The following is a 26,212-nucleotide window of genomic DNA, read 5'->3' as shown; positions in this document are numbered from 1 at the left end:
TGTGGCTCACTGAGGACCAAATGAAAGGTAGCAGCATGTTATGTCAAAAATATTACATATTTACAAAAGGTAACTCTTTATTTTAGTGTTATTCATTGTTACATGTAGTTATTCCAGTAATAACTATAAATTATGCATAATTACATGCAGCTAAGCCTTTAGTAAGTACATGTAGTTACTTAATATTACTCAGTACTTAAATGTATAATTGCAGTGTAAAAAAGACACCTTAAATAAAGTGTAACCTTACAAAATTGCTCTTTGAATCATGTCCACTGTAAGGCAAAATATGCTACGCAAGTGTAAATTATTAATAATGAAATCATACTTTGGAAACACTTCTAATTGGAGCTACTGAAAATTATCTTAATCAGAGCCTACTGAATTGAATGTCAGTTTGTCCAGTAATTAGACACTGTTACTTTTTCACATTAGTATTAGTGAAATTTCATAAGCAACGTTTTTTTTTTTTTCTTTTTCCTGCTGCAATGCACCAAATACTAGCTGTCCAGGTCAGCAAAATCCTAAAATGTACTGTACATAAATAGCCAGGAGACATAGACAAAAAAGAAATAGACACAGGACATGTAACATGCCTTGTTATTATTGGGTTTTGTTAAACCCCTTCAACCATTTTACAATTGCCTCTCCACTGAGAAAGAAAAACAAGTACCGTCAGACAAACGTAGCATTGTAATAAATAAAGGATTTGACAGCAGTGCACTGAAGGAAAGGGTTTGGCATCCCCATGAACAAAACTCCCTTTGTCTCGAAATTGATGAATCTATGATGAATCATCGCATTCGTGCCGCCTCGCTTCAAATCAAACGCAAAAGAAAGCATTTTACGCAACGACTCTTTTTTCTTTACGATATACGTCATTCGAATAAAAACCGACGCAGCACGAATCGAGGTAGCCATTGCCCATGACGTAAACAAAGGCGTTAAGTAAACGCATGCGCGGTACAACCAACGAGCCTCATCAGTCAGAAGCTGCGCCTGCGCACTAAAGTCACACAAGGGAATGCGTGCAATGTTTTGAGTGGCGACGTGCTGACGTAACCGCACGCACGTAAACCTCGGAGGGTGAGACGCACGGTGTAATAATGTGAGAAGGGAGAGAGAAAAAAACAACATTAACGAAGACAGGAGAGAGAATATGCATAATATGCATTACATATTGACAAAAGGTAACAGTCTAATCCGGATGCAGCTGTGTTTGTTAAAGTAATCGAAAAACTTTGCGGAACAAGGGTGTTTTTCGTTGTTACTTCGTGGCCAGAGCAGACCCTCTCTCAGCGTGCTTTCATCAGATTCGCCCGCCATTCGAGATGTTTCGACGTGCACGCGCCATCCGCGCCAACTTTTAGGTCTCAGGCCTATTAGAGACATGCGCCATCGACGAATATAACTCGACGCCCGTTACACAAAAGGTGACTGAAACTCCATTTCTTGACTTTGAATGGACAAATAACATTTATGCACGCCGGTGGTTGCCACGTTTCCTCACCTGTGAATTAGGTAAAATAGGCAGTCTAGTAGTGTTGTTATAGTGAACAAGTAGCTTGTGAGCCTTTTCGGTATTCATGCGCATGTCGCGTTACAAATGCGTTTGACGTTATTCTTCAAGTTATTTAGCTTTTATTATTATCATCGTATGTGTGTATTAATGATTATATTTGTTTTTTTTTCAAAAGCATGTGGTCATGGCGTTGACATGCATATTTTTATTTATTATATTTATTTTATGCATTAGACGTTGCAAAAACAACACTCTAAATTATTTAACTGTTTTTGTGTCTTAATTGCATCTTCGTAGGAACATAAATTGAGTTATTGTAATGGGTTATGTAGATTGTTATGTAGCAGCCACACTAGTCTTTAAGCATAAGGTATTATGGTGAGTTCAAGTCATGTCGGAAAGATCGTATTTACGAGTTCAACGCACATGAACGCCATCACAATGTCGTAAAGACAAGTGGGAGGCTTGCGATTTTCTTTAAGCCCCGATGTTTACGATTTGGGGGCGTGTCAGTGAGAAACATGGCGGAATACCACAACACTTAAAGGTATTTAGCAGTGATATTGTCAGGCTTTTCTGTTTACAACGAAGTAAACTAATTGCCTGCAAAAAATATATTATAGCATTGTAATATAACTATAATATGTGATGAAGCTTATAGTAGCTTCACAAATTAATCAAAAACAAAAAAGCAAAACATACCTGATACACGTTCTGTGTTCTTCATTTTCTAGAAGTAGAGTTGAAAACCTTGCTGTATTTTTGTGTAGTTATTTAAGAGATGTGACGCCGCCATCTTACTCCAATGAAAGTGACTTGAACGCACCTTACGTCGTAAATAAGAACTTCCCAGGAGGACTTAAGCGCACCATTATTTCGAACTTGTCATCTCATTCTAGTGCTCCTGTTTATAAATAAAAACTTTTATTATTATTAAAGCTGCAGTCCGCGATTTTTGGCCCTCTAGCGGTTAATAAACAGAACTGCACATGTCTTGCGTAAGAACATTGTAGCCAGAGCTTCTTTTCTCTGTGTATGTCTATTGCGAGTCACGCAGTTACTGTGATACTCTGTGGCGGCCTGAAATAGTCAGAATATAAACACTTATTATAAGTGTACCATTAGGGCTGGGTGATATATCGCATGCAATTGTCACGCGCATTTCGCAGATGAATCGCCTTCGATAATGAACGCGATATTGCATAGCTTGTCGGTGAACTACGGCTCTGTCTATTAAATGCCGCTCCATTTGAAAGCAGGTGATGGCGATTTAGCGGTAATCAGGGAACCGGCTTTACTGACGAAATGCGCGTGACAATCGCATGCGATATACCGCCCAGCCCTATGTACCATAATGATTCAGGGTAAGACAAAAACACAGTTTGGAAAATGGATTCATGTTGTACATTCTCATATAATTTTTGTAAATTTTGAACACAAAAAAAAGTTACGGACAGCAGCTTTAACTTTATATTTGTTAAATTGTAAATCATATGTATTTAATAATGCACCAAATGTTAAAAAGCAGAATCGGAAAAGCATAAATGCAAGCAAATACACAGAAGTTTCATCAAAAGATGAAACTAATTTGTATTTGCTTGCGTTTATGCTTTTCCATGTATGCATATAAATGTAACGTGTAGTGTGACGCCAACCTTGGAAGGCGCTCAGGAGAGTTCTATAGAAAATATTTAAATAATGCTCACATGGGATGAAGATTTGAGTCATGTAAGTAGCCTAATAAAAGGTGTTTTGTTGCATAGAGCGTATTGTCTCACGAGTTAAGATCAGTTGACAAGGAAAATATTTGCTGCATTCACGCCATTTCGCAATTACCGTAGTCTCAAGATGACAACACTTGATGCTCTATTCAGCGCTGTTCACATCCTCCGATTGGGGCTGTTTAAGTCCAGCTTTTATACCCTTCCCTCGCAAACTTCCCTCCATCTTGTTCACTCTGAGGTATGCCATTGTTTATGTTGCACGAATGCCCACTACTGGCAGAACCCTTGCAATGTGTTTAAATGGAACGGCAAAAGCCCTTGATTGCTTGGAATCAGCGATGAAGCTGATTTATTATTTGAAATTGTTTTTCCTTTATGAATATGTTTTACGCACCATTCCATAGGCTCGTATGTATGCTGTACGCTTGGGTTATTGGAGAAAATATAAGAAATTATAAAACAAAAATGATAATACATTAAACTATAACAGTCAGCTTAAGGGAGCTACATAGCCTGGATGCCAGCCCGAACCCCGCCCACAACATTTTTTGGAAGGGAAGTTCGGTCTGGACTCGATCCATTGTGGAGTAATTATGCTCGGCTCCCAGAAGGCCGAGCCAATCAAATTGCCAGGGCGGGTTTTAATCGATGATGGACAGGCTATCTGCGGTTACGTAACCACCCACGTCATCAAAGAGCGCTTGGGTTGAATTGTTTTTTTACCAACGATGACTGCAGCTGGAGAAGTAAGATGTTTAGATTCCGCTATCACGTCTGTAATAAAAGAAATCGACAGCGCATTAATTTTAAAAGACGTAAAAAGAACCGCAATCAAGGCATTTGTCAATGGGAAAGATGTGTTTGCCGTCCTTCCAACGGGATTCGTACAAGTACAAGTTCAACATACGTCACTTACAGCGTTGCTCTGATTGGTTGTAGGTCTATCCAATTGAGTGCAGAGTTTTTTTTTTTTACTGGTTCGGTTAAGACACGCCCCATAATTCAAGTGCAATGGAGCAGTATCAGACTCACATTCTGCCTAGAATATGAGTATGACGAAGTCAGGCTAGGAGCTACAAGTATTATGCGGTAAAATGTCAATATAACTACAATATCATACACTAGAGTTGTGTGGTGTGGGGGTAAATTAAGCACAATCTGCTGTAACGTCACCATCATGTTTGCGTTGTTTTCTATGGATCTGCCTGAAGTGTACATATTGAGTTGACTCGCTCCCCTTGTCAAAATCGAGGGGGTCGAGGGTCTGTCTAAATAAACTTACCTCGTCCACTTGACGAAGTTGATTGCACTTCAAAGTGGTGGCGGGGATTCCCCTGAGGGGAAGGGGAAGTTCGTGATTGTATGTCTAAAAGTGGAGTTAAACACAGCCTGGGATTATGGATTTCTTTGGCAACACTATCAACGCCTAAATGAATCTGCAGCAGTCAGGTGGTAAAGCGGTCACGTGGTACAGGTAGGAGCGCTCAGAAAATTCCCATCTCACGAGCTGTACAAAGATGTGAATGCTTTTTACAAGTTGACATTTCGTAATTGCGGCAATTACAACATGGCGTGAATGCACCTTTTAACACTTTCTATTTGGCACTATGTAGTACATGATAGGGCTGGACGATTAATCGAAATGTAATTGAAACCTAAATTCAGAACCTCTAACTAACATAATTTTCCCATGTCAGTTATTTCATTTTTTTAATCATGTTAATACTTTCCCTTTAAGAACATACTACTGCATGTGTAATCACGTGACTCCACCCCGTCCAGTCAGTGGCATGGAAGCAACACAGAGACGAACTCAACACACACTGAGTCAACACACAGACAGCGCGCGTGCCCCAAAGTGTGATCACTTTTGCTTGCGTCCTCACAAGGCTTGCCCAGTTTGGACATTCTCATGCTCTGATGCCTTGTGGCACACACTCATATAGACAGTAGCTCGCACATCATGTGAATATTGCACGCACAGAGAGGAGCGTAGAAACTCATCAACGCTGTCCTGTGATTTATCACTAAAGTAGCTTAGAAACTCAAAAGTTATAGCATATATTTTTCTACCTTTGAAGTAACTACTTACAAACCACAGTTAATTGGAGGTGTAACAGTTCACATAGTCCTACCGAACCGTTTCGGTACAGGGCTTTCGGTATGGTGCACGTGTGTACTGAATGCATTACGTTGCAACATTAAGGTCTCCTGTTTGGGAACACTTCGGTTTCCCGATGAATTGCGACAATGGACAAAGACAGGTGAATAAGACGAAAACAGTACAACGAATAAAGCATTATAGCCTTACAACCATTAACTACCAATAATCGCAATAAGCTCTGCGTTTGGTTACATTCGATAAGAAACAAAGTGTTATCCTTCAAATTCAAAGAAAATGCCGTTTTGATGTGCTTTGATATGGTGTGACAGATCACTGTTAGGGGCGCCTCAGTTCATCCGTCAACGTGGAGCGCAAGTCATCTCTTCCTCTTTAATAGTGGTTACAGATTGAACATCTGAACGTATGTTGAAAGATACAAGACTTACTGAAACGGTAATATCTCGTGTAATTGCTCAATCAGTGTTTTAACCGCGGAAAGAAATCGCAATATAGCGGCTTGTAAACAATATCATGTAGCATTTACCTTAGAAAAGCCAATCAGTGTCCACAGCTTGTTAGTTTACCAGAGAAATGAACTCTTGCTTAATATATGCACTATATTAGCCTATATATTCATTATATTTTACTTAACCTGTTAGTGATGTCTTGATTATTTAATCAAATAAATATGTTGTGAAAATGACAGCCACTTTGTATAAATGATTATATTTCAACAACGAATTGGAGTAAAACATAATTTTATAATTAGATTTAGAAGTTAATGCAAAAACTGCCTTATGTGCAACATGTTTGCATACAACAACATTTGAGTGTTATTATATCTAAAAATAAAGCAATTGAATTATAGTTTGGGCTCAGTTGTTAAATACTATAGTAGCATAATGTTCAAGTAAGGGCTCCCTACATAGTTTATAGCATTAGCAGAGATAATTTTTGTATCCTTAAGAAACTTTTAGTTTTAATTTAATATATTTAAAGACAGAGACAAAAATTTGTTCAGTAATCCACTGTTTAATAAAAAAGAAGTAATTTTATGTTTAGTTTTTTCCTCACCTGCTGTACGGAACCCGTACCGAACCGTGACTTCAAAACCGAGGTACGTACCAAGACAAAAAAATAAAGCAAAAAAATTCTCTTCACTGTAGTAGTTGCTTTTTTATTCCTAATTTGAGACAGTTTTATTACATTATACATTAAAGCCAATAGTACTCTTTTGTACCTGATTAATATTTTATCTTTTGTTTCTTTTAACTCCACTGTTGACAACATAAAATACAGATACGACATTGTTATAGCTGACTATTAAAGCATTTTATCCCAGAATACTATTGCTTTATTTTTAAGATGATGCGACTGGTGGCGCCAAGTGGAATTTTATGAATAATTATTGTTTCCAAAAAGGTTTCCTTGTTTATAGCATACATCCTATTACTCCTACTCTTCTATTCAGTGTGCATTGCACATGTATACTCTTAACAGAGACCACAGGACTTAATTATAAATTACTAAATACTAAATTATTACCATTGTTGGTTTAACTAGTCAATTTTGGGGTGGGTAAGGTCATGACATTTTTGATTCAAAGGTTTACATGTTTTGTATATGCGTCTATATATATATTACTATATGTATTACACAAAACAGAAAAAAATAAAAAAAATTCATTAATAATATTTATTATTTATATATATATATATATATATATATATATATATATATATATATATATATATATATATATATATATATATTTATTTATTATTATTTTATTTTTTATTTTTTTACAATACAGTCACTGAACCCTTGGGATGACATGCTGTTTGTGAATGTTGCTCAAAGGCCCCGTTTCCACCTGCCATTAATATGCATGTTCAGTGATCTAATCACAAGTGGTTGGTTGAGAGGCATTACCATTTCCACTTGGTATTAACATTTCAGATACATCTCCTGTAACCACTTGTGTTCAGATTTCGTCACGACACACACCCCACAGCGTTCCGCATCAGTTTTGCGGGAGCTTTAAATGCAGTGCTTACGAGCAAGAGGGAAAGAAAGCAAATGAAAAAGATGAGGACAGCTGCAATTTGTTTGTCACAAAGCATCCTAAATTGATCATGTTAGTTTTAGTAGGTAGTGCTTCACTGCAATCCACAATGCATTCAGGACAGATAGAGTTTCCGCTATAATTGAGATGTGGTCACCTGCATTTTTGACTACTTGCGCATATTTTCAGTGATCCAGTCACAAAAAGTTTTCCATCTCTATTTAGTCCTGACCACTTGTGATTGGATAACACAAGTCATTCTTTTGTTGCCATGTACTTGTGTAACTTGTGTTCAAGGTACCATGACATTTTTCTTGTAAATTCTGCATGTACCTTCGTATGTTTACAGTTCAACCAAACACCAAGGCTTTTCATTTACCATTTGTTCTTTACAGTGCCAGAGGTGGAGGTAGACTGTTTATGACAGGTACTCAACACTGCTCTTGAATGGCCATCTTCATGCAAAGTTCCAATCCTTGACCTGCCTGTAATTTTCAAGTCTCATGAAGCCTTGAAGAGTTTAAGACTAAACTGTGCTGCAAGGTGGCCTTCCAGGAGCACAGTTGAATACCGCTTATTCAGTATGTCCAGAAAATAATTTGTTTAGGACTTACATGGATGTCCTCACAAGTATAACTTTGAGGCTTATGCAATGCTAAGAGGCCTATGATGGACAACCACTTGATGTATGTAGTCCACAAAGCATCATACACACCACACTTCTAATTGAGACAATTCTCCAGCAAGGTGTAAACAGTTTGACAGCATTTCTGGAATTAAATTGTTGACAAGTTTATGCATAGAGGCCACGCAGGGATGCAACTAACTAGTAGTTGAGTAATCTAGTGACTAACACACAAAAACGGTTTATAACATATTTAAATGTTAAGCTTTACAGTTGCTAGCTGTCAAACGTGATTTGACCATGCCATGTTGTGTATGTCTTGTTTTTTTAAGGATGTAGACCTGAAATACCCTGAGGTGAGAGGGTCAGAAGCTATCCAGATGACTTCTTAACCCCCATGGCAGAAACAAAGAAGCAGGGTGCAATGGTGCTTCATGAAGAGGGCATGACTGCCCCAACACTGGCTTCTCCTACAACTACTCCATCTTCCATCTTTGTTGTCCTGAAACAGTTGCAGTCTGGGGATCCCGGGAAAGACCAGGGCAGTCTGATGGCAATTAGTGAGGCAAATAAAATGGTGAAATCTTCAATCGGCTCTGCTGTAACAGGCATCCATCCGTCATCTTCCACATTTACAGACATCAACAGCAGCTCACAGTCAGACCACTTGCCAGCAGATGCTAGATGTAAGGGCATCACTGTTACACTGGACAACAACAGTATGTGGAATGAGTTTTATAGGTGTCAGACTGAGATGATTCTGACCAAACAAGGCCGTAGAATGTTCCCCTATTGCCGCTTTCGTCTCTCTGGAATGGAACCTTTCCAGAGTTACATGCTGGCAATGGATATTGTTCCAGTTGATAACCACAGGTACAAATGGAGTGGGAAAGGATGGGAACCCAATGGGAAGGCTGAGCCTCATGTTTCTCGTTTATTTGTACACCCAGAATCCCCTGCTACTGGCCTACACTGGATGCAGTACCCTGTTTCATTTTACAGACTGAAACTTTGCAACAATTTGGACCAAGAGGACCATATTATTTTGCACTCAATGCACCGATACCTTCCTCGACTTCATGTCATACCTGCAGACAAAGCTGCTGAAGACATCCAAGTTGACAGACCCAATGTTACAACTCTGAGTTTTTCACAGACAGAGTTCTTTGCAGTTACAGCCTATCAAAACCTTCGCATCACCCAGCTCAAAATTGACTACAACCCCTTTGCCAAAGGTTTCAGGGAGGATGCAGTCAATGCCCGGTCATCTAAGGCGAAGAATGGAATGTCCACTGAGGAACCTGAGAGTGAACTCAAGCTAAGCAGGGAGATGACAACCTTGAATAATTTGAAAACTCTGTTTATGAAGAGAAATGCTGCTGTAAAGGTCAATAAGGATCAGAACATTCCCAGCCCTACAAATGGAGAAAAGAAAGTTGTAAATGGTGATGCTCCTAATGTAGACACAGATGTTCAAAGTTTCTGGTAAGTAGAGTTAACATAAATTTGCCAAACAGAAGCAAAATGTTGCTTTAGTTTGAATTAGATTTACAAATTCTATGCAACATACTCAAACATATTTGGCAATTTTGACAAATGTAACATTTTTTCTGTTTTCTTATCCTTTTTCTGACAGCAGCAAGAAACGCCCATCATCGTTGGCATTTTCAGACTTCATTAAAGGTGCTCATGTGAAAGTCAAAAGGTTATCACTTGAGAATATCAAGAAAAATGGTGTGGTCTTGCAAACATCTTGCACAAGTGAACAAAATGAGGTGATGGACATATCATCCAAAACAGGAAAATTATTACAAGTTGTTAGTAAAGATGAAACTGTGGTAGGTGACATTCACAGTAAAAGCACAGACACACCCTCAAAAACCGAGTTATTAGAAACAGATGAGACTAAATCAGAAATAGATGAACACAAAGCTGACAAGATTACATTACTGTCCAGTGACCAAAATGTACCTTACATGAATGAAAAGGGGATGGAGACCCTTTCTTCTCTGGACACTGAGGCCAAGTCTGAATCAAACACGAAGAAAACCTTACCACATAAGCGGCCTGAACGTGTACCCCTACCTCTCCTTGCTCAGTTTCTTAAACAAAGAAAGTCTAAGACAAGACCCACTACACCAAAATCTGACACTCCCAGCTCATCCTTAGACTCAAAGTCATGTGAACCTTTCTTAATCCCTGAAAGATCATCTGCCTTGATGTCTTCCTCCCCTTGTGTTACCACTACTAACTTAGATTCACATCCAGTACTTGCCTCATTATCCCAAAAAGTTACATCAACAATAGATGCAGTCAACATTACATCTCTGGCCACTGCGTTATCTCCAGCAACTGCATCCCCTGTACCAGCAGAAACACAATTATCTGATGGATTTTCACCTTCCCCAGTTGGCAGTGATCCATTCAGTGCCCCCAACACTACCTCTCCCTCCAGACCTGATTCTGACCCAACACCTGACAGTATGTTTAGTGTGTTCCATAACCCTAATGCTGTTTCTGTGCCAGATCTTGACAACACACTCGGGTCTCAGTCAGACATTTCATCTCTCTTTACATGTCACACTGTACATGACACTTGTACACCTACTACACCTGGAGTTAACAATGACTTTGATGTCACACCAATTGTCCCCTCTGTTACTACACCTGTTTTAGATGTACCATCTAGTACAGACAATGACAATGTTCCTTATCAGGAACTTGCCTCAGTGCCTGATGTTGCTGAGAGTGCATCCATTTCTGGTAGCCTCCTAAACAGTTCCAAGGGCTCTTGTCCTGAGCTTTTTTCTGAAGAAGTCCCTCCACACACTCTGTGCACTCATGAAGAATCCCTTTCCTTGCCATTAGATGACCCATCTTCCCCAGCCTTCTCCTTACCCAGCCCAGCTCCTTCTTCTCCTGACCCATTTCCACCAAGTCTATTCTGTGAAAGACCTGTACCTCCTAGAAAGACCCTTGATTCATTTCCAGAAAGATTGTTAAATTGCACAGCTTCTTCCTCTCCTGATCTTTTCCCACTAGGTCTATTCAATGACAATCCTGTGCCTCACAGAAAGATCAATGATTTTGTTCCAGAAAGCCCACTGGATGCTATTGTAACTTCTAGAGAATCATTGTCACCAAGTGTCTTGGATGTGTCAGAAGATCCCAGAGGAGCAATTGACTTGTTCTCTCAAAGTCAATTCTCTGATAGATCAGGGCCTCTTAATGACTTGCAGTCAGCTGTTAGTTATGAGACCACGGTTTCTGATCTCATTGTTCCTGAACCAACTAAACAATCATTTCATGGAAGCACTTTCAAGAAGTCAAAGGCAAAACAGAAAAAAATAGGAAAATTGAAGTTCAGTGAAGATGATGAGGTGTTTGAAGGACCTGTACCTGTTCCAATGCAGCCCAGCCTGGAGGATGTCGAAGGCCAGTTGTTTGTCTCCTTCGTGTCAAAGGTAACATAAAGCGTGTCTGGTAACATTACAATGTAGAAAGTAAACTTTGAAGGAAATGAAAAAATTAAAATTTAGTTTTTACTCGCCCTTATTCCACAACATCCATATGATGGTTACACCAACCTTTATTTCAATTAAGTAATTTCCTCCTGTTTTCTTGTAAATGGTTGCTCTTGACATCAAGTGAATTTGTCTTCAATATATGCTATATTTGAATATACGAATTCAATAATTGAATGTATTTGGGTTTGACTGTGAATGGGAAGTTTTCAGTAAAAATGGTCTGCTCTTCTCACAATTTTTTGATTGGCTTTAGAAGAATTTTAGCTCATTTAGATTATAGCTCATTTTAATTAATGGACTACTTTTGTGTTATTTGCTTTGCTTTGCTTTACTACTTTAAAATTTTTGAAACTGTTTTATTATTGACCTGGTGTATGTAACATCTACAGAACACTATCTATATAGTTATGACAATTACATCCTTGTGACATTCTGAACACCTTAATCCTGAAATAGAAAGCTCTTGAGATTCACCTTGGAGATGATGCCAAAACGGAGATGGCACAAAAAACCACACAGAATCCAGATGGTAAGAATTGAACAACTCACCATGGTTAATGTTTAAGAACCACTTTAAAATCACTTACAGTGTTGTGGATTTATTTATTTATTTATTTGCTCCAAACAGGTGGAAGTGATGAAAATATACTGGAAAATATTGAGGTGCTAGAGAAAACCCTTTTACGTGATCTGAAAGTCATGAAGCACAGACAGGTCATTCATCCAGTGCTGCAAGAAGGTTTTTGATTTTTTTTTTTTTTTTTTTTTGAATTCTCTATTAATCTGACAGTTATATAACAATACAATGTACAACATTACAATAATGTTTTTTTTTCTTTATAGTTGGATTGAAATTGAATCTGCTTGACCTCAACCTGGAAATTGACCTGCAATATCTGGGTGTGCAGTTACCCATACCCCCATCTGTTCTCTCACCCGAAGGAAGTTCAGCATCATCTCAAGGTAACAGATCTTAATAATTACAAACAATAAGTATATACATAATGCCTAAATGATGATTCAGGTTTTCATTGTAATTAATGCATTTTTTTCTCTGTAGTCCAGTTTGTTTCAAGGACAGGGAAAACTACTGACTTTACCAAAATTAAAGGTTGGAGAGATAAGTTTGCTGGATCAGGATCCCTTACAGAAGGTAAACTATTTTCTCAGTATTTCAGTTCAAGAATATAATCCTTGATATTATATTAAGTGTAATTTGAAATGTTATGATACTGCTGCTAAAAGAATGTGATTTTGCATTACATTTTATTTGCAGGCGTGTCAAGCACAGATGCAGGGCAAAAGAATCTCTCTGCATTTTGTAGTGACATGTTGGATGAGTACCTGGCTAGCGAGGGCAAACTGATTGACGAACGAGCTGCTAACTTATCACAGACTGATACTACGCCTGTAGCATACGAGCTGCCCACTAAGAGCACTAGTTATGTTCGTACCCTGGATAGTGTACTTAAGAAACAAGTACCTGCTACCTTATCCACAACATCCAAAAAAGTCAAGCCAACATTGAAGTCCAAAGAGGGAAATCAATCCAAAAAACCTTTAAAGTCATGTACAAAAAAGCAAATAAAACCAGTGTTCAGTGTGAACAAACCTGTTTTGTCCTTGAAAAAAACACAACAGAGCAAGAAATATAAAAATAAGAAGGAATCCAAGAGTCCTGAAAAGCTTGCTGTAGAAACTGCTGCAATGGTAACCTCTAATAAGAGTCCCATGGTTGAAGATTCTAGCTCTGCACCATCAAACTGCACAGGTGGACGTAGTACAGGTTTGCCTAAGACTCTGGTAAAGCTGATGGATGTGGAAGATGGAGCAGTGTGGGAAGGCAAACATCGTACCTATATTACAGAAGAAAGAGCAGCAATTGCACTAGCCACTCTTGTGACTGCTGAGGTACAAGTCATAATAAGGATCATCTTACTACACACTAGTTTGTTAGGACAGATATTGGGTTTTGTAGTGATTGTCAATAACAACAGAATTTAATTATGGGATAATGTTCTCTAAGACATCTTATGTTCTTCATCTCTTTTCCTGGTTTTAAGGGGGTATCAAAAGGAAACCCTGATGCCATCAGAATTATAAGACGACGTGCACCACCCTGCCTGAATGTATTTTGTAGGCTTGGCTGCGTGTGTGCCAGTCTGGTACACTTAAGAAGACATCATCACTGTGGAAAACCGCAGTGCATGTTGGGCTGTAGCTGTTTGCGACGCAAAGTTGTTGCGCTGAAGACCCCCAAACAGGAAGAAAGTATTGCAGAGGAGCCTGAATCTCAGGGAGTGTCAGAGGAGATCAAGGCCAAATGGAAGAAGAAAAACAAAAAGAGAAAAACTTATGGTCAGTCTATTCAGTGGCAATTTATTGCAATAGCTGTACCATTGTTATAACTAGCATTTGACCACTATTATTATTTTATTGTAATATTACTGTATCTTTCCAATATGCATGTATTGCTTGAAAAACTCCTTTGAAACATTTTTTATTGAGAAAGGAGTTATGAAGATAAAATTGAATTACCTTGCCCATCTCCTTCAGTTCTGACAGATCCGGAGACAGCACCTGAACCGGCCAAGCGTGTGAGTACTTTATGGGATCGAAAAAGAGAAGTTTCTGATTCAGAGGCTCTTTTCTCTCCTCCTCCTGCAAGAACTCCATCTCCAGCACTCTTGTCTCAAGAGCTTCAAAATGACCTGGAAAGCTTTTTAAGTCCTTTAAAACAAAAAATGGTGAGACTCATAGTTCTAGAATACATTGCAGATATAACATCTAATCACAGTTAATTAAACATGCTTTAATAGGGTTTTTATTGCATGTGCAAGTTTTTTTTTTTTTCGTTATCGAATGCTTGTCATGTTCCATGTCAGTGTAGTTTCATAAATTCATTGATGTGTAGACTTGGATATCTTTAAATATTTCCTCTCTATTCAGGTGGAAGAGAAAAATTTGAATATGATTAATGACAATGTGGAGAGCACACTGACATGTGCCCGTTCACGACCGTTTTACTCCGGGTGTCATGACAAACAAAAAACGGTGAGATTGCCTACATGAAGCATGGCATATTTTTTGGTTAAGACAAAGTGACAAAGTTTACACTGTACATTCTTCTACTTTTGGCAGGTTGACCAACACCACATCTCACAGGTCTCTACACAAGGTCAGTTTTACTTTACTGATCAGTAGTTATAGGGTTTACCCAAAAATTAAAATTCTGTCATTAATTACTCACCCTCATGTTGTTCCAAACCTTTAAGACATTCATTCATCTTCGGAACACAAATGAAGATATTTTTAATGAAATCTGAGAGCTTTCGGTCCCTCCATTGACAGCCTATGCAACTACCACTTTCAAGACCCAGAAAGGCAGTAAAGACAATTTTATGAAGCAGCACGAGTCTTTTGTTTATACAAAAAAAAATTACCACTTTATTTACAAAATACTCATCTCCAGCATGCGTTCACGCAACATCTGCTCTCGCGACAACACAGCATGCATATGCTGTGGTGCTCTTTTGAACATGTTGGAGATTAATATTTTGTAAATAAAGTGGTAAGTTATTTTTATTTTTTTGTTTTTGTTTCATTTGCCTCGCTTCATAAAATTGAGGTTAAACCACTGTAGTCACATGGATTAATTTTATGACGTCTTTACTACCTTTCTGGGTCTTAAAAGTGGTAGTTGCATATGCTGCCAATGGAGGGACTGAAAGCTCTCAGATTTAATTAAAATCTGAACTTCATTTTTGTTCCGAAGTTGAACAGAAGTCTTATGGGTTTGGAATGGTTTTAATGCCTGGTGCAATCATAGTTTATTGCTAAACAACATATTGTCAAGTTCAAAGGACTTTAAAATATTTTATAAAGCTGGTCCTTAATTGAAATCCCCATCTTTTCCCTTTTGCTCACAGATATTGAGGAGGGTGAGCTTGTACCTCTTAATTTGTCTGGCCCTGCCAAGCGGCTTGAGATCATATCTGAATGCAGTTGGGCCAGTACAGACGTCAGAAATTACATTATGCGCATAGTGTGTGAGCACATGGCTCAGGATCGTTTGAAGCACCCTTTCTGGATTGGCAAGTACTTTATTGAGCCAGTCTCCAAGACTCTAAAAGAGACAGAGGATGGTTCTGTCGATACATACAAAGTCACCATATCGAGACCTGCAGAGAAGAAAACGGAAGATAAGAAGGTTACGCAAAATGAAGCTGAGCTGAAAAAGCATGTAGAGAAGAGTGAGGTGAAAGGTTTGCCCTTCCTCTCCAGGTGTTGCCCTGCAGGCTTGCTCAAGGCTGAGAAAAAAGCACCCGATACCCCAGGACGAATAATGGTATGTGTGCAATTACTTGCCGAAACCATTTAGGTGTATTTAGGAATACAAAATATCATACAACTAATTTAAAGTAAACTCAACATGATAATTGACCCTATTTCATTTACGTTTCTGCACATTTAATCAGTGCATGTAATTCTAATGTTTTCATCAAGGTTTATTAATGTTATACCACCTGAAATTACTCTTTTTTTTTTTTTTTTTTTTTTTTTTTTAAATCTGACTTCACATCAGTTGCATGGGCAGTAAATAATAACTGAATGCAGTGGTAACTTGCATTCAGTTTGGGCTCCATTCTTAATGGAATGCTCCCTTTTCAGTTATATCAATTCTCAACAAATCTCGTCCTACTTTTTTTTTTTTTTTCTTCATTAAACACAATACAGAACTAAAATGAGTTTCCAACATCATTTTTGTTGACTTTAAGAGTGCTTGAAGTGCCGCCTGTGTAAGACATGTCTTTATTATTTAAGGTGTGATTATTTTTGAATGAAGTTAGGAAAGGTCCTTTAAAACTTGTGATCAATTGTTCTCACAGGTCAATGGAAAGCCATACCCACAAGCCAAGTTAGAGCTGGGGCAGATGGGAGCTTTGCATCCTGCCAACAGACTAGCAGCTTACATCACAGGGAGAATATGTCCAACAACATCGACTATTACAAAAGCCTCTATCACATCAGTTCCAGTTTCTACTGTTGCCACAGTAACCACAGTTACCAGCACGTCTACTACTACAACCACACCCATCATCAAGTCTGTAGGTAAGTCAAGGAAAGGTTTGCGGTGTTCAGCTCCAGACCTTTTGCTCTCAAGGTTATTGAACCCAATAACTGACGTCCAGTGTATTATTAAGCAGTGCATAACTTAAGTGGCAGATTTAACCTGCTCCTTAATTTGTTTTTTGCACAGTGACCAAGCCCCCAGTGGGAAAGGTCTTCACCCAGTTTGTGGTCAACCACATCAACTCTCAAAATCAGTCCGACACTAGCAACTCGCACTTACAGCCTTCTGTTCCAAAAATTGTCATCCCCTCCTCCATGTTGATGATTGGCAGAGAGGCTAGTGCTCCTGGGGTTGCTCTTTCTCCTCTTAAAGCAGGCTTGATAACCCAGGTGTCTGAGCCTTCAGATTCCACAGGTAGCGCCAGTTTTCCCACTGTATCAAAAGTCCAAGCCCCTGCCATCACCATTCTCAATAATTCACCCAGCCTGCCTCTGGGTAAGCCTGGCTTCCTTGGTTTGCCATTGTGTGTCTGTGCTTCCCTCTCCAACAAACCCTTGGCCATGCATCTACTGGGTGAATTTAACATGCTTGGCCTTCATGTGGGTTTGTTCTTGTGATTTTAGAGCTTGCTGTTGCTTCAAAGAAAGATTCTGAATTACTTTCACCTTCCTGTTTTGTGTACCCTTCCCATTATCATCATTTGTGACTGTGGCTATTATTGTAGGTTGTAAATCTTCCATGCGCTTATTAATTATTATTTAATAAGCTTCACCATCATTGATTTTGACATTGCACATTATATTTTGTTAGAGCTGTCCTTTTTGCAGACCAAGATGTAAAGATGTGTGACACTATGTTTACAGTGGTGAAGACTTCTCTGGATTTAGCTTTGTAAAATTTATGGTAATTGTTAAATATAGACAGATTAAATTATGTTCAAAACAACCAGAGGTCAAACATTTTAAATGAACTGGCAATTTGTGGCCATATAAGCATCAAAGACCATTTGCGATGCAGGTGAGCATTGTTCAACTTTAAGTAAATGCACAGTGACATAATGTGCCAGCTGCCAATGGGAATACAGCAATTTAATCAATGTCAGTGTGAATGTTCCTTATACTACATAGTAATATTAGCAGTTAGCTATTGTGAACATAATCTGTCACCATCATCATTCTCTTTAATTATGTGCTAGTTTGGTGCTTTGTGTTTATTGGCTTTATATGCTTCACATTGTCCTTGAATTATTTCACCAAGCCACTAAGTTGATTGATTAATTTGCCATAATGAATCTTTTCCCTATTTTCAGGTGGGTCTGGTCTAACGCCAAAAACTACTGTCTCTTCACCAGGATCGACTACTCCGGGGAAAAAGACTGTTTTGATTACAGTTATGTCCCGTAATACAGGCCTCCCCAATAGTGGTCCTCGGATTACAAAGCCTGTCGCACAGACTCGTCCCGTCACACAGACTCGCCCCCCACAGACCCCAGGCCAAAAGATGCTTCTTCAGGTGGTGAAGACTGCTGATGGAAACACATTGTACCGTAATCCTAATGGCCAACTCATGCAGTTGGTGCCTCTAAGTCAAATTAAAGCCATCAAACCCAACCTCCTATCTCAAGGCCAGCGTAAGTGGTTCTGGAATACCATATTAACTGGTTCAGGAAAACCAATAAATATAGATATAAAAAATATAACTAACTATATATTAGCTTTTCTTATTTGTGCTGAGCACCCCAGTGGATAAAATAGCAGAGTTGCAGACAAGAATTATGGCTGACTTTGGGAAATTCATGTCATCTACATTACTTTGTATCATGTTTAGTACAAAGGATATAAATTAAATTCCATTGAATTTAAAACAGCATATGAGCACATTTAGCCATTGTGTTCTAATAGGGGGTGCAGTCCCAAGACTTCACAGGGATCCTTAAGGCATGGTCACACAATTTTCAAGTGTTGTCAAAATACCATTTAAATTCATAGTTTCATTTTATTAGTGTTTTGCTGGCAACCAGTGTTCCATGTGGTCATTTTTGTGCAGCATGGTCTTAATGATTATTTTACTCAGATTTGGTGAAGAGTTGATAAACTTTAGAAAAATGGCAAAACAAATTTGTTCTTATCCCTAAAAGACAAAATATTAATTATGCTTCTGTTTTTCCCACAGCAACCTTTATTCGTTTGCACGCACCAGCTTCAGTCACTCTGAAAAAGCCTCAGGGTGGCAGCGCCACCATAGTCACATCTTCCAGCCCAACAACACAAATGCAGACAAAGCCTACTGTCACTGTACCAGTCTCTACATCTTCATCTATGAGTGGCAAGCCAGTCACACTCACTACATCCAAGTCAGTCTCATTGGGCAGCCTTCCTTCTACCCTTAAAGTTGTCCCAGGTTTTCTGGGACAATCTGGCACTTGCACATTAAGAATTCTCTCACCAAATTCTGTCCAAGACACTGGAATTATCAATCCAACTTCCTCCCCCATCCTCTCGCAGAGTGGCTGTACATTGTTAAAAAATGCAAGTTCAACACTACTGAACAAAGACTCCACTAAGTCTGAGACCACAGTTTCTGTTAGCTCACTTTCAACAGAGGGGCCAATTGGTCAGGTCCATAAGCAGTCTGAGATGGATCCTGCTAAACAAAATAGCTGTGATGATTCTGAACGCGTAACACCAAATGTATCGGAGCATTTATCTTCTGTTGCCACCTCTCCAAAATGCAGGCAGTTTTCTGGAGATGATTCAGCCCCTTCACATAATGAGCATGGAGCACTAAAACATTTAAGTTTGGCTGAAACTGGTAACAGAGATAATCCCAATGTGAAAAAAACAGATTTTGACAAAGCACCAGATCCCGAAGAAGAGGAGATTGGTTCAGATGTAACAGAATTAACCGATGACTCTGACCTGTACAGTGATGATGACGGAGACGATACATATAGTTTGAGTGTAAGGGCTTCATATAATTTATTCTTTTCACCTTTTCTGACTGAATTTGTGTAGCTCATGAAACTGTTGTATTGCTTGTTCAGGCTAGATATTTTTGCTGTATTCCAGGGTTCTGATAAAGGGGAGAGGATGGAGGAGACAGATGGTTTGGACTCTGAGATGAAAGATTTTGCAGAGGTGGTGGTTGATATTGAGACCGTTGAGTCTGCAGAGGAAAACAGTATCGCAAAATTTAGGGCATCTGCAATAAGACGGAATCAACATAAAAGGTAACAAACACCTGGTTGATGTCTGATTATGTGGAAGTTTAGTTTGCATTATTTGATGTTTTGTATTGGTATTTGATCTGATCTGCATATATACTATGAAAGCATCTGGAAATATATACTTTGCCTAAGAAAATTAACCGGTTCCTGTCAAAAATCTACAAAATCTTTTGTTTTTTAAAAACATTTTTCTCTTGCAGTAACCAGAAGCACATTCATGATGAAAGTTTGGAAGTGAAGGTCAGGGTAAGTTCTATCCTCTCCATTTCATATGTACAATTTTTTTTTTCAAATGACTGACCCAACCCTTTCTATGTATTTTTGTAACATACATGTGTAACATAGTTGTTAAATTTCATGCATTGTATTATATAACTACTTTGTGCAGAGAGTGAGGCTGGAGCGAAAGAGGCGCCACACACTCAAAGAGTTGTTTCTTAAACTTCAGGCAACACTAGGAAAAACCTCAGAGAATCTTGAAGCTTCTAGAATGAGCATCCTCACAAAGGTTTGTTGTTGGTTTTGCTACAGTTTATGCTTGTAATTGCACTGAAAATATTGTTTTACTGTTCTGACACTTTTTCTTATTTCAAGGCTCAAAAAGAGATAGAGTCTCTGGTTAAGCAGGAGGACCACTTAGTAATAAGTAGAGAGAAGCTGCGAATTAAGAGGGAGCGTTACCTACAGACACTTTCACTACTGTGTGGTAAGGCATTCTTTCAGACTGTGTAATTATTTTTTTATACATCCAAGCATATATACATTTTTATACATACATACAGATCAGCAACATAGTTTTAATTAAATATAATAATCCCACACACTTGCAAATCATATTTTTAATTAGGGCTGTCAAGCACTTAAAATTTTTAATCTGATTAATTACATGATGTGGCGATTAATTAATCTAATTAATCACAATTTAATTTATTTGATTTGATTTAAAGGCATTATTGTGTAAAGCATCAAATAGACATTACAAAAAGTAGCTTCAGAAAGAAATATTTTATTCAATTCAACATAGAATTTTTTTTAACAAAACTTGAAACATGAGGTTGAGTAAATGATGACTGAATTTTAATTTAAATGGTTCTCTTCAGGCTTGTTGGACTTGAAGCGGTGCTGCACAGACCAATCGCTGTATGACATCAAAGTACGGAGAGCGATTACAGAGCAGACAGTTTTTGAATCGCTATGGTTGTACTTTGATGTCATACACCGATTGGTCTGTGTAGTGCCGCTTCAAGTCCAACAAGTCTTTTATGAATGGTCCACTGAATCATGGTTTCACTCGGTTCGTTCACAATGCATATTCAGGAGTGAAACACTGGTGTGCATTTTGTGGAGACGAACAGTTCTGCTTTGTCTTTACATTTTCATTAGGCAAAATTGAACAAAATAGACAATATTGTGTCTAAAATAACACAATATTAACTTATAATTTATTGAACTGTTGTATAAAATCAGTATTGCATTTGTTATATAGGCTATGGGACAAAAATGGCACTCGAAAATCACACTGCACATTGAAAATTACGGCACAGAGAGAAGAGATGTTGAGCGCCAAAATCCTAGTGTATCTATCCAACAGTTTATTGACCATTTGTTTCTTCACAGTTTTAAATTCTAGATATTGTGTGTGATGCCAATTCGTAGTCCTTGTTGTGTGATAATACAGACACAGTAATGAGTATGGCATTGTTTAGCAACAGCAATAAACTCCAGCAAAATAAATTAATTTTATGCAAATCCTCAGCTGTTTATAAAGGGGCATAGTATAATACAGATCAATTATTATAATGGGGATATATATTATATATGACTAGTGTTGTTACGATACTGGAATTTCGATACGATATGTTGAAAAATATTCAATACCATTTTTGATGCCATGGAGAAAACTCCCATATATACTGCCATACAGATATTTTGGAATGGGTAAAATTATGCGCAATACCCGCAAACCCATGCTGAAATTCAGACCCTTTAACACCAATTCAACTTGAGCGAATGAGATGAGTGAGTTACAGAAGGCAGTTGTGTGTCAATTCGCCATTGGAGAGAAGAGAGAGCGAGAACATACAGCTGGTATTGGTGTATCAGTACTGCAGAAAAGGAGTATTGGAACTTTTGAGATATTTCAGTATCGATACATATCGAAATATCATTATTTTGACACTAGTGCTGACTGTCGTAACTGAACGTGCTGCTCAGGTTGAATGCTTAAACGGAGTATGATTGACGGCCACAGCGGAGGGAAGTCAAGTTTCCGTGAACTTTAATTTAACAATGTAAATATTCTTTTGTCCCTCACATTAAGCTATGGAATGGCTTCAGATGACTTTGAATTTAGTGCACAAAATGACTTTGAATTTAGTGCACAAAAATCTAATTTGGTGCTTGTCTATTTCTTTTAGTCTATGACTCTTGTGCCGTATAAAAGGGTGCAATAATCGGCAATTGTTGCAGACAACCACGGTTAGATCAAATAACCTTGATCAGGTGGTTATTTAATTATCTCAACAGCCATACATGCAACCATACTGATGAAGGTCGCATAACCTAAATGTTGCATTAAAATATGACTTTCAAGCTATTGCAGTGGGATTTATCTATTTATTTTCATTAGACTATTTGTTTCTATTTATTCCCAGGCACATGCTTATAGTATATACAAGGAGTTGTGTGGATGATTCATTGATAGATTTTTATATAAAATGAAATAATTTGAATGTGTGAACATCTGTTTTGCTAACACCGGTTGTATCTCTTTTTGTCCACAGACAAGAGTACAGAGTCCATCAGCCAGAAGCTTAATGAAATTATTTCTAAACAAAAAGCCCTGGAGGCCCAAGCTAAAGCAAAAGAGATGAAGTCCCAGCTTAACCAGGCAACGTCCAAATCTAAACCCAAACCTAAAGTTAATCTTAATAGTAAACGGAAAGGTTTGTCACCCCAGAGCAAAGTAAAAGATGTTCCAAAACCAACCAATTCTCCCTCCAAACCGATAGACTTAAGTATTAAAAAACTGAAAGTGACTGAAAGTGTTTTGAAATCCGCACCAACCTCAAAACCTACAGGCCTTGATAGTAGCAAAAACACCCTTAAAACTCAGGTTAAAGAGCAAGGTAGCATGTCTAAACCTACTCAGCCATCCCTTAATTCCAGTCCACTAAAGAAACCTGTCTCTGTCCCAAGTCCTGTAAAACGTTCCCTAGTACCACGTGAAAGAATGCGGCCAAACATTCTGTCCCGTGCTTCATCCCAGGTGATACAAGGATCTCCGGTCAAAGAGCCTCTTTTAACTAACGGTTAGTCCAAGAAGAAAACATTTATGATAACTTGACTTGGATGAAGCTGATTTTTGGAGGTTCATAATTTTGATGTCTGTTTTGTTTTGTTCAGTGTGTATGCCTCAAGTGTTCCCTCTGATGAATACCATGGTTCCATGCAATCAAATCATAACCATAAACAACCCACTTCAACCGATTGGCATCACCTCAGTAGGGACACAGCAATCATCCACACCAGGTTTGTCTCTGAACAGGTCAATGATGTTTCAAAATGTCATATAGAAAGTAAGTGATTAGATAAGCATTTGTGTTTTTTGTTTTTTTTTAACTAGGTGTAGCATCTGTCTCCATAGTTCCTGCAATATCTCACCCGCTTGGAATGAAAAATCCTCTTCCAGTATTGCAGCCTCAGTTTATCAAAATTACAAACAGTCCTGTTAATATTAACACTCAAGGTGAGTTACCTCAGCTGATATTGTCTCATATATATTGAATCGGAATTTTTTAACAAGTTACCTACATTGTTCAGTGATATTCATATGGATAATTTTTTATTTACAATGCATAATTTTCAGTGGATTCTGCCAACCTTCCAAACATCACCAATGTTATTTCTCTGGTTCCACCGGTGGAGAATCTGGTAATACCACAGAAAGTTGTGGAACAAACATCTTTTGTCCAGGCACCACCAGTATTTGTCACTGCACCTGTGGAGAATCAGCAGAATTGCTCTGAAGTTGAAATTCCTAATTTGGAGGAAAGGGTGGTTGTTGATGAGCCTCAAACCAAGGATCTCCCCAAACAGCTTGAAGAAGGAGATGAGGTTAGTGCATCTGTTACTTCGTCCACCCAAGAAGGACTGGAGAAGAAGGGTCCAGATGACAGCAACGATCCTGAGGATGAAAATCTGTTGTCTTTGCTTGATGAACTTGTTCTTCTTAGCCAGCAGCTGAGTAATGAAGACGAAGATCAGAAAATTGTCATGCCAAGCGAGGTACAGCCATGCTCCGACAAGCAGGCAGATGATGAACGTGCTCTCAGTCCCTTGTTCCTAACTCTGGATGAAGATCTGATGTCTCCAGACTCTAAAGATGAAATTGATATCCCACCCAAAGTGGATGACTTGGTAAAAGTCATCTTTGGGTCAGATTCACCTTCGGTTTCATCCGAATCTGGAGTTGCACCATCAACAAACATTGAGAGTCCGAATGCCCCTATGTGCACTGTTAAAGATGATGCTCCTACTCCGCCCCCTCTTTTGCACATGAAAACTGCATGTGAAGCTGCATCGGGTCAATCTACCAATGAGGGGACCAATGTGGCATGGCGGCCTATGCCTAAACTGGTTCCTCTAGGGTTAAAGCCTCAAGATGTTGTTGTGAATAAGGTGACTGGCTCTTCAGTTTCCAAACCGGACTCAAATGAGCAAGATGTTCATGGACCACAAATGTGATCTACCAGTCAATGAATCAGGTACAGTTGCTGCTCACATTTAACATGTTTATGTACAGAAGGTTTTTTTTTGTTTGTTTTTTTTAATGTATTTATTTTTTGTTTGCTGTGTAAGTCCTGCTGTCGTGTGCACCACCTGTTGTGCCTCTGGTATATCCAAAGACATTTTGTTGATTTGACTTTTTTTTTTTTTTTTTTTTTTTTTTTTGTTGCTTTTCATTACTCAACCTACTTGACCAGTAAGATTCTCTGTTTGATTTTGCTAGCAATTGTGTCCACTCTTTGTGGAAATAGCTGTGCAAGATGCTGTTAACTCATCCTAACCTCCATATTGGAGCATGTGGTTTCTTTTCCATTGGAGTTCATTAAAATATTAAAATAAATAGTTTACTTGATCTTTAAACATAGGATTGTTTCTCCCTTAACACCATGAAGGTCAACCTGATTGTAATTGTTTGCGCTGGGGATTTTGTGGGATGATTAGGGCAGTTTTCCGGTGACCTTTTTAGGAGTAATTAAATCTGCCCAGTGACTTTTAACAGTAAAGCCGTTTCATCTGCGAGTTTATCTGCTAATGAGATTACACAAATGTCATTGTCTTTGCATCTCACTGAAACCTAAACCACTGTCTATTAGGCATATTACATGAATGCATGTTAAGGCAATAATAGATGTACAAACAGTCTATGTTCTTGTTTACAGAAATGCTAGATTATATGTTGAGTGCCTTTTCAAAAGGTTCTTCTATATGCATATTGGGGCGTAGAATGGTTTCTTGTTTTAGGGAATAGTACACCTATAGCAATAGCATTAGGAACTTAGAAATAAAGGATATAGTGTACTCCCCCACCCCACCCCCATTTTTCTTTTTCTTTCTTTCTTTTTTTTTTTTTAAATATAAAGTAATCAGTGAGGTTTGAGTACAGTCAGTTTATGGCTTTTGAATGTTTAGTTGTGAACTTACTCTTACTTCACCATATTTCCCACTTCTACAGCAACATAATTAACAATGTAAGCATTTCAAAGGGTTTTAACGCTATTGTGTCATATCCAGTGAGGTGGTTAACTTTAAGAGATCCCTCAGTTTGATATTTAGTTATCACTATGCAATTGTTTTGCTCTAGATTTTAGATAAGACAGGTAAAGGAAAAACTACATAGGAAAGTTAAAAGGCTTCATATTCAAGAGATGCAATGTCTTGTTGTTCCTTGAGTATCTTCTTGTGTATATTTTATTTTACACTGGTTTATTTTGTAAATTAGTTAGCTTGTTTAAAGTCTGTATATTGGCTTGTACAACATTTCTTGGCTATTGTACATATGTAAAAATGTATCCCCTCTGTTAGTCTGTGAACAGTCTGTTAAAATATGTATTTTTATATGCTATAAATCAGTGTTCTCTTGCCTTCTTTGTAAAAAAAAAAAAAAGATGGATATGTCTTTTTAAGTCTTTTTTCAATCAATAAAAATGTGCACAAAATGTGTGAAAGTGAACGTTTTAATTATTCCATTTACATGAATGATTCTGGGCATTGTCGTTCATTTAAAGAAACTGAAGATGTATATTCTTTTTTGATGGCTTAGTCAAAAATGTTTTTTGT

General features: G+C 38.1%; 1 protein-coding gene across 6 annotated transcripts; it reads left to right on the top strand.

The window, feature by feature from the left end:
• The first annotated feature begins 1,008 nt into the window (after positions 1–1,008).
• Positions 1,009–25,510, top strand: mgaa (MAX dimerization protein MGA a). Of its 6 annotated transcripts, none has more exons than XM_048190930.1 (25): positions 1,009–1,190; positions 8,373–9,525; positions 9,677–11,504; positions 12,024–12,096; positions 12,196–12,306; positions 12,411–12,530; positions 12,628–12,720; positions 12,844–13,478; positions 13,631–13,925; positions 14,124–14,314; positions 14,517–14,621; positions 14,709–14,745; positions 15,497–15,915; positions 16,457–16,679; positions 16,828–17,136; positions 17,951–18,271; positions 18,814–19,601; positions 19,710–19,870; positions 20,068–20,107; positions 20,256–20,375; positions 20,462–20,573; positions 22,651–23,178; positions 23,273–23,398; positions 23,493–23,615; positions 23,736–25,510. In XM_048190930.1, the coding sequence occupies exons 2-25, from the start codon at positions 8,438–8,440 to the stop codon at positions 24,611–24,613; spliced, it is 8,724 nt and encodes a 2,907-aa protein (XP_048046887.1). In that variant the 5' UTR covers positions 1,009–1,190; positions 8,373–8,437; the 3' UTR covers positions 24,614–25,510. The 6 variants fall into 6 exon arrangements, with proteins under 6 accessions (XP_048046887.1, XP_048046886.1, XP_048046888.1 ...); XM_048190929.1 differs by having other exon boundaries at positions 1,010–1,190; positions 9,680–11,504; positions 20,068–20,113; XM_048190931.1 differs by having other exon boundaries at positions 1,010–1,190; positions 16,828–17,055; positions 20,068–20,113.
• The last annotated feature ends 702 nt before the right edge of the window (positions 25,511–26,212 follow it).

Source organism: Megalobrama amblycephala, linkage group LG5 (genome assembly GCF_018812025.1).
Source record: "Megalobrama amblycephala isolate DHTTF-2021 linkage group LG5, ASM1881202v1, whole genome shotgun sequence".
Lineage (NCBI taxonomy): Eukaryota > Metazoa > Chordata > Actinopteri > Cypriniformes > Xenocyprididae > Megalobrama > Megalobrama amblycephala.
This window is presented reverse-complemented; position numbering and strand designations above follow the sequence as displayed.